This window comes from Lichenostomus cassidix, chromosome 13 (genome assembly GCF_008360975.1).
Source record: "Lichenostomus cassidix isolate B80296 chromosome 13, HeHo_3.0, whole genome shotgun sequence".
In the NCBI taxonomy this organism is placed as follows: Eukaryota; Metazoa; Chordata; class Aves; order Passeriformes; family Meliphagidae; genus Lichenostomus; species Lichenostomus cassidix.
The window spans coordinates 9,792,026-9,801,084 of record NC_139494.1 but is presented as its reverse complement, the minus strand read 5'-3'; the positions used below and the strand labels follow the sequence as shown (position 1 = coordinate 9,801,084).

At 45.5% G+C, this 9,059-nt stretch overlaps 1 protein-coding gene across 1 annotated transcript; it reads left to right on the top strand.

The window, feature by feature from the left end:
- Positions 1-215: 215 nt before the first annotated feature.
- CXCL14 (C-X-C motif chemokine ligand 14) lies at positions 216-8,779 on the top strand. The gene is made up of 4 exons (XM_085073569.1): positions 216-619; positions 1,477-1,582; positions 6,013-6,123; positions 7,620-8,779. The coding sequence occupies exons 1-4, from the start codon at positions 556-558 to the stop codon at positions 7,633-7,635; spliced, it is 297 nt and encodes a 98-aa protein (XP_084929695.1). The 5' UTR covers positions 216-555; the 3' UTR covers positions 7,636-8,779.
- Positions 8,780-9,059: the final 280 nt, after the last annotated feature.

Here is a 9,059-nt window from a genome sequence, read left to right as displayed (position 1 = left end):
ACCAAAGGTGACACCCCTTCCCAGGTGAGACTTCTCCAAATCTTATTTCCAAGGTGCATGGGAATTTCCGCGGAGCACGGGCATCCCCGGAGCGCTCGCAAGCGGATGGTTTTCCATCTAACAGCCCCATTCATACAAATACGCACATCACCCCCCCGGCAAACCTCCTCTGATGGGGAAGGTCCCAGCTGGGCAGAGGCAGAAGCAGCCTCCCCACCGCCTGCGCTCCCTGCGGGATGTTCGGGGCGGGGATGGGGGATGTTACCCCCGGGGTGCCGGCCCCCCCTCCCCGCCGGGGCTGAGGAAGCGGAGGGAGCCGTGGAGTTGCTCTGCATATTAATGAGCCGGGAGCGAGGGCAGCGGGAGCCGCTTTAAAGGAGGAGAAGGGGAGGAAGGCAGCGGCAGAGCGCAGGCAGCGCCGGGCAGCCGCTCGGCCGGAGCCGCTCCGCCGTGCCCTCGCTGTGACCCAGCCCGCCACAGCGCATCGGGCTGAGAACCCCGAGAGATCAAACACCAAAACCACCCGGCGTCTCCTTGGGTGCCTCCTGTCTCACCATGAAGCTCCTGACAGCAGCTCTGCTCCTGCTCCTCATCGCGATGTGCTTAGCCAGCGCGGAAGGTAAAGTGGTTTATTCTGCTTATTCCCGTGTAAAGCTCTTTCCCAGTAATTTGTGTTTGTGTCTTGATAGCCCTGGATGGGTTGAGATATCCCCCCTGCACGGTGGAAAGGTGCGATGTGTGGAATCTGTGAGTAAGGGAGCTGCCGGTTATTTAAAGGTGAAGTAGGGGTAAAATACACGGGATAAAGTTTCGTCTTCATTTGTGTCTTCACTGCAAGGCAAAGAACTCGCAGAGATGCAGGTCATGCCATGTTCTTCATTATTCAGGGACAGAGCTCAAATACCTCCTTTAAAACTGAGGGTGGTTTTCAGGGAAAATAGAGCAGAGCTGGATGGGAGGTGGTGGGGCAGTCTGCGTTTTGTGCTGTGCACAAAAATGATGGTTAAAAAATGCTCATCTTTTGTCTGGCTACGACTGCACCACAGCATCCATGCAAGGAGAAATGACTCAAAGTCCTAAAGTCCAAGTGAGACACGAGTGAATGAGAAAGCAGCCCAGATACACACTTGCTTGCTCAGTTTAAAGCGAGTTCTGACTCTTTCATTTCCTCTTGTTAAATAAAATTATATTTAACCACAGCAGGTGCACTTTAAAAAATCTGCTATTTACAAAGTCCCAGAATGTATGTAGTACTCTAAAACATATTTCCAATAGAGACACTACCTTTTTCTGTGATATATCAAAGAAAAAAATTAATCTCTTTTTAAGTTCAACAGTGTTACAAAATTCATCTTTTCCCACCAAGGCTTGAAAGAGCAAACTGAAGTTTTCCTGGATGCACACAGGCTAGAGGGGAAGGGACGTTTGGTATGCAGGAGGCTTTGCAGGAGCATGAGAAAATGCTTTCTCTTGTAGGCGTGAAGTGCAAATGTTCAAGAAAAGGTCCTAAAATAAGATTCTCTAATGTACGGAAGCTGGAAGTAAAACCAAGATACCCATTTTGCGTGGAAGAGATGATTATGTAAGTTTTCCTTCATTTATTGCTTTCTGTTTCCCTGTCAGCTGAACTGCTTTACCTTATCTGCAAGTTCCTTCTTTGTTCTTTGTTTTCCTCATGCCCTGGCATGCTAATTCCTGGGAATAGTCATTTGCTGTATCAGATGAAAAAAAAGTGCAATTCTGACCAAAACTCCAGGTACAATTTTTTGACACAATTCTTTTTTCTCAAATAAGTATTTCCAGAACAGGTAGCATTGAAAAGATAATCATTAGTTCAAGTGAAAATAGGGACAAATTCCACTCCAAGCTGCCTACTATAAAATTTAGAAATATTTACTCAAGTTATTCTGAGCATGCAGAATAAACATGACTAGAGTTTGGTCAGCGGTGGTTTCTGCAAAGAAAGGTTACCCCAATCTGCCTTTTACCAGAGCAATCCCCTTCACCAGATGGAGTTACTCAGCATGTAAGAAAATGCTTTCCTCCCAGTCTGCCTGCAAGTCGGGACAATTGCTGCTGTGAAATCTCAAACTGATGTAGTGGTTAACCAAGCTGAGGCAGGTACAGGGATTTTTGACATGACGTGCCAAAAAAGGAGGGTTTTTTTAGATTTTAAATATAGGTGGGTGTGGGTTTTTTCATGTTTTGTTTTGGATATCTTATGATTGCCCCAACAAAGCACCATCCAACCAGAAGGTGCAGCTGGATAAGAACCAGAAGGACAGATTATCCAAAAAGACTGCACTGAGCCCCTCTGCCACCTAAGAGAGGGCAAAAGCTCCCAAGATCAGCCACACCCCAAGGACACCCAGGACTGATTTGATCCAGCAATGTGCTCCCCACGGAACATTTGCCATTCGCCTTACAACAGGATCTGTGCAGGCTGCACACCACCTCCAGCACCTTGCAGTGCCCAAGGGGCCAAATCTTGCCGTCCAACTGGCACAAACCAGGAGATACCACAGACTTCCCAGATGGAGCTGGCTCACCAGACCTCAGCAGAAGGCTTGTGGAGAAGGAATGGAGGTTCAAGCTTCCTTAGGCTTTCTCCAGAGCTATGAGCAATGCTGAGCTCAGGAAACATCAGTGCCACTTTGAAGCCCAAACCAGCTGGTGGTGACCTGAAGAGAAAAATTTTTGCAGAGCATCCCTGCCTGAATAAGCTCCTCACAGCTTTGCTGTGTTTGCTTTGACCCTTCAATAGCAGAATGATGCAGTGGGGGGACATTGCCTCTTCAGATCCCACCCCAGTTATTTACCCAAAAGCAGATGGGGACCAGCGGGTATGAAACAAACCTCATTAATGCAACACTTTACTTCCAATCAGAAAGCTGGGAAAGCTGGAATGCCGTGGAGGAGTGGCTGCTTTCCCAGCCTGACAGGGCAGATGTTGAGCAAAACTATTCAAGGCTGAGGGTTGTGCAGGGTTTGCAGCAGCTGCAGGGACAGAACTGTCCCATCAGAATGGGTGTCTGTGGGGCAGGCGGGGGGAAGCCTCTGTCATTGCTGCCTTTTCAGCTACCCCAAAGCAGCCTGAACTCAGCACTGAAAGCACTGAAATTAATATTCTGGGAACCAATTGATCTGGGAGTCTCTGGACATGGCACAGCAGAGCTGAATTCCTGCAACTGAGTTTTTGTTGCTGCAGTGATCATCTAAAATTAGTTGTCGAAGCTGCATCCCCTTCTGCCCTCCTTAAAAGCCCTCATAGAGCAGAAGTATGATCTAAATTATGTTGGACAGAGAACTAGTAGGTATGGGGGGTGCAGTTAAGGGAGGTTTTGGCCATAACCCCCCAGCAGAGCTGTGCCACAGGGTAAGAGACAGTTAAACTGAGTCCTCAGCCTGGTCAAAACCTATCAAGATTCATGGTACATCCAGCAGTAATTGTGAGTGTATCTGTCTCTTGGAATGAGGGAAAGCAGCAGAAAATAGGAGGGAAGTTTAACTCTTTCCACCTGAAATGTTCCAAAACACCTCCACCCATGTTTTTCCCCATCCCAGGGGGAGGGAATGTATCAGGCTGAGAAGAGCTGATGGGAAATAAGCTCCCAGAGGTGCCTTTCTCAAGGGGCAGCCAATGCAGATGGCAGCCCCACAGCAGCTTGGGATGAAAGCACCAGAACCAGCACCCTTGTGGCCATGGAGACAGGGTATTTGTAGGCAGAGGTGCAGCCCCACCATCCCTGCAGATGAGATGTGTGGGGGCATGGGATACTGGGGTCACAGATTGACCCGGGGTGCCCATCACAGCCCTAGAGGCGTGGGGAGGATTTTGGCACAGGGACACTCAGACACCAGGGGGAAGGTTCCAGCCACCAAGCCCTGGGCAGCTAAGGGACAAATCCCACTGGGGGAATATTTCTGGAGGTGTAAGTTCTGGTGATTCATTCCTTGTCCATCTTTCAACCTCTTCTTGCAGCCCACCCATGCAACCCCTCACTCAGCTATAAGCTCACAACCCCTCTTAGGCACATTCCCTTATATTTGTGAGACCAGCAACCCCAAAAACAGGTACAGGTCAGGTCAGGGTACCCAAAAATGCTGCCACCCAACCCTGTGCCCATCAGGGACTGTCTGAGAACTGCATATGACCATGGGGCTGCCCTGGGAACCTCACTGTCCATCCTCCAGAACCAAAGCAGAAAACCTACATGAGATGTCAAAGCAATGCATCTCAGCCTGAGGAAAGAGCCAGTTCACCTGACAGGCAAACCATGGATCTTGTCCTGCTCAGTCTGCAGGCTCTGCTAAATCTAGTGTCCTTCACTGCTTCTGCTGCAAATGTAAGGCTTGCTACTTTTCAGAGCTGTTTGTGCTCCTCTCCTCTTCAGAGCATTTTGTACTCCTCTCCTCCTGCAATTCATCTTGTCCATCACTTTCTGGAAATACCTTCTATGATCTGTCAGAAGAGAAACCCCAGCCAAGCTCTGGATCAGCCAGTGCAGACTGCACAGCTGAGGAGGTGGCTGCTGCATGGAGAAATTTTGCTCTGACCTAAAATCCCTTAAAATTTGCATCACTCCCATTCAAAGTAACAGGAAAACTCCCCTTCTCAAGCACATCCTGCTCTCAGAGGGGTTTGCTGAGATCACCCTTAGAACAGAGTTAGTCCATAGTTTTTAGCAGTGACCCTTTCCTTTATGATGCCTGCAGCCATCAAGGCTCCTGAAGGCTTCCACTGCTTTCCCATGCACTGGGGGAAAGTCCACATCCTCCTAGAAAACAGCCTGGAAATTACACCCTAACTTTTTGTGACCTTAGCTGGAGATGGAATGGAAAAGGGGACCAGGGAGAAAGGTTAATTGAATAGAAAGACCTATTTGAACACCTTGTAAAGCCTTGAAATTGGAATTGTGGTGAGACCCTCAGCTCAGTTGATGCAGGCAGCACATTTTAATTTGTGAGGCACCTGGAAGGTTAGCTGGGAAAATCTGCATGGCATTTTGTCTTCCTTTCTGAACCAAACTATGAAAGAAACCCTTCTGTATACACAGGTTCTGCCATCATTGTACTCATGTCTCTAGCAGCATTTAATTCCACTATAGGGTTTTAGTAAAACCGGCAACTGTTATGGATGGTATTTCCAGAAAATTAGTAATTCTAATACAAATTGTTGTCATGGGTTTGGTTGATTTCTGGTTGTTGTCTGGGTTTTTTTAATCACAAAATTAATAAGGAAACCAGAAAACTGCTTGATTTTGAGCCCCCAAAAGTGGGGCAGCCTTGATGTTTCTGGAAAGCCATCCTGTTGGGACCCAGCTCTGGGTCCCTCATGTCACTTCAGTTGTGACAGACCAACTGAGGCAGTCTCCAGGAGGGAACCTAAAATGATGAAAAGACTTTTGCCATGTTTTGTCTCCCAGCATGCTTGGTCCTGACAATAAGGGGATTCCAGGCTGGCAAGGAGAGCTGGATTAGGCTGTGATCACAGGAGGCTGAAGCCCCCAGGGCTGCTGCTGAGGCTCAGAGCTTGGCTGTTAGGCACACAAGCACTCTGCCATGTGCCATATTTATGATTTAAAATATTACAGAGTTAAGGAAAAACAATAAAAACAATCAATGAATCAGTTCTGATCATTTCTCTTGGGTGAAGTGTAGAGTGTAAGGGAACTGTCTCCTCATGCAAAGTCCTTGTGGTAGCCTGAATGTGCCCTAATTAAATTATGTATTAGGCTCAAAAGATTGCATTTAACAGATAGGCAGAGCAAACCCACTGATTAAAACCAGTGGGTTTGTCTTCATCTGGTACAACCTCAATGCCCTGCACTGGGGGAGAACAGCTGCTCTGATATTATCCCAGTCAATAAAAATATCTGCCATGAAGCACAGAGCATGCAAACCCTTCCCCTGCCCTGCTGGGTGAGATTCCCCAGCCCATTCCAGCAGGGAGGGGAGCAGGAGCAGGGCTGGGTGTCCCTGTGCCCCCCTGAGCTGTCCCTTGCCTTGCAGTGTGACGCTGTGGACACGGGTGAGGGGCGAGCAGCAGCACTGCCTCAACCCCAAGCGCCAGAACACCGTCAGGCTGCTCAAGTGGTACCGAGTATGGAAGGAGAAAGGCAGGTGAGTCCCAGTTTGCTGAATGGCTGAGGATCTTGGAGGCAAGTCAGGCCACCAGCAGCATTCAGAAAAAACAGGAAAATGCACATGCTTGCAAATGCTTCATCCAGCACAGAGGATGTATTTCATTACAAAAATTGCTATTTTAAATGGATGTTCTTGATATTAATTCTTCCCTGCCACATGCAATTCTCGCTTCTATTTTGGCATTGGGCTGTTCTGACTATAAATAGTAATTATTTTTGGTTAAAATATTCATCAGCTGATGTTCTCAGTTATTTACATACATTCACCTCCCTTCTATGGGTAAAAATCCAAGATGAAAAGCTAAACTACTTTCACACAGTCACGAGAAAAGCAGTCAGGAGAGATGGGAAGAAGGAGCACTGTCCCTCACTTCAATCACACCATCTCAAAATCATCAATACTTGACGCAGGTATTTGCCAATTTTAACTAGCGTATCATACACAGAAAAATCGTAATTTTTTGATAAAAATCTCTGACAGCTTCTCCCTTGTAAAGAGGATCGGGTTTTTTCCTAAGTCATAGACAGAGGACAGAGAGAAAAACATGAATTTTTCATGGCCAGTAATGATGTCCCCATTTGTAATTAAGGGCAGCTGGCCAGCTCCTGCCACCTCTCCATCCACGGCCAAGAAAGAGCCTCCACACACTGTACAGGTCCACCAAATCCTCATCCTCCTCATCTGGTAGTGAATTTCCCCCAAAACTGAGCTCAGGGAGCAGCAGTCTCCTCTCTCTGCAGATCCAAGGGTGCCAGCAATCCCCAGCACAGCCCCGGTGGTGCTGCAGGCAATGCCAAGGCACAGCAAGCCCCTGGCCATCTCCCCAAATTCCTGCCAGCTCCCTGGGTCTGCTTCACAAACAGAGCACGTGGGGAAGCCCTGGCTATTGCATAACCACATATTTACACTCTTCCCCTGTTTTTGTTTTTTTTTTTACATAAGGCCGTCATTAAGATGATGAAGGATGCTCAGCCCCAGGCTTGTGCCTTCAGGACACACGCAGACAGACAAGCCCATCAAGCTGTGCTGTCAGGACATAATCTAGAAAAATGACATTGAGTAATATTACTCCAAACACAACAGATATTGTGAACTTACTGTCTATATACCGTTCATGACAAGCTTCAACAGTTGTATATGAGATAGGGATTTTCAAATATTTAAAGTGAATTAGCAGATGTGGATTTCTTCATCTTCTTTATCCAGATAATCGTGGCAGGGTTTGTTTCTCCCCGCATGTCTCCAAGATGTGGCAGTGTAAAAGTCCAACACTCCTTTGAAATGCTTTATGGATATAGGTAGAAATCTGGTGACTGCTGAAGTCAATAACTTTCCAAAATACTTAGACAAAGGCTGAAAATCTGGATTTTGGGATTTTATTATTTTTAGGCTGTTTATTATTTATTGTTCTTGGAAATGGAGTTTTTTAATTCCTAGTTTAAACACCCTGCTCTTGCTCTTGTTCTGTTTAGGGTTTATGAAGAATAAGAGAAAGTGGCACGAGGAAAGGAGAGGACTCCCTTGGCTGGCATAGGACTGAGCTCTACAGAAGATGATTTCTCTCTCACAGACATAAGACACAAATTCTATATTATTATAAAGCACTTTTTACCAAGGGTCAGTTTTTACATTTTATAGCCGTGTGCAAAAGGCTTCCAGATTTCACAAGCATCTGTTGCACTTCTGATTTCATACCCATCTGCTCTGTACTGAAGTTAGGAAAACACGTGCTTTTCGTTTTAAAGAAGTTCTTTTGGGATTTTTTTTGTCTTTAATTATTATTCATTCATACTTCACTATGATTGCAATCGAGCTTTATAAGCTCATTAGGCAAACAGAACTGTTTGTGATGGTGTTGTATAGCCACTCACCTTCTGGCAGTGGGGAAGCTTCGGGGCTGGGGCTGTTGCTCATGTTTGCAGCCTCCACCTCAGTCAGGCAAAGCAGGGACCAAAATCGAGTTTTCTGAGGAAGAAGCCACTGAAATGTCGTGGCTGTACCTGCAGGAGTGAGGTCCCTCAGCACCTCATCAAAGGAGTGTGAGCATCACTTGTGTACCTCTTCTTTAATGGACTTGAGGTCTTGCTGCAAGGCGAAGCGTCCTGTATCTCCATTTAACCTCTCATGCATTAGAAAACATGTCTAGGTCATTTTTATTACTAAGAAAATGTTGGGGTTTTTTTTCCACCTGAAGCACTTACTGAAAGTTTGTGGCTTCAATACTGAGACATTTTAAGCTTCAAGACTATTGTGTATGTTTTCCTAGATTTGTAGCAACAACGACAAAGAAAAAGCCTTTAAAAGGTACCTTTTTATGAAAAATATGATAGGGCAAACATATAAATATCTATGTATGTTTTAGTCACAATACAACATATTCATTATTTTGAATGTAATACTTCAATGTTAAGCAGTGCATTCCTCTTTTTAATATAACAAAACTACCTTTTCATTTGTAAATACACTATAGGAAGTCTCCCTATATTATCTTGCTGTATAATGTACTGTACTGCTAAATTATCATATGCTATTTAAATGTTTGAAATATTTAGAAGGTTGCATGCAGATTTCATATTTCTTTCTAAGACAAATGAAAAAAAGTAATAAAAAAATATTTTAAAAATGTTGATAATTGCTTGTAAATTTCCTTCTGCCATCATGGAACTCCTGCCAATTTCAATCACTTGGTAGCTGAATTGGTTTGGGGGGAAAGAAGAGCAGATAAGAGAAGCTGATTAGAGATAGGACATCTTGATGACACTGGAATTAGAAAACATTCTTCCAGTACAATTTACTTCTCTTTCTCATTTTAGGATTTGGATTTTAGCCAAACACTGAGGAATGCTGTGACATACAGAAGGGCGATGCCATTCGCCTATAACCACTGGTCTGATGTTGTGTTAAGTAAACAT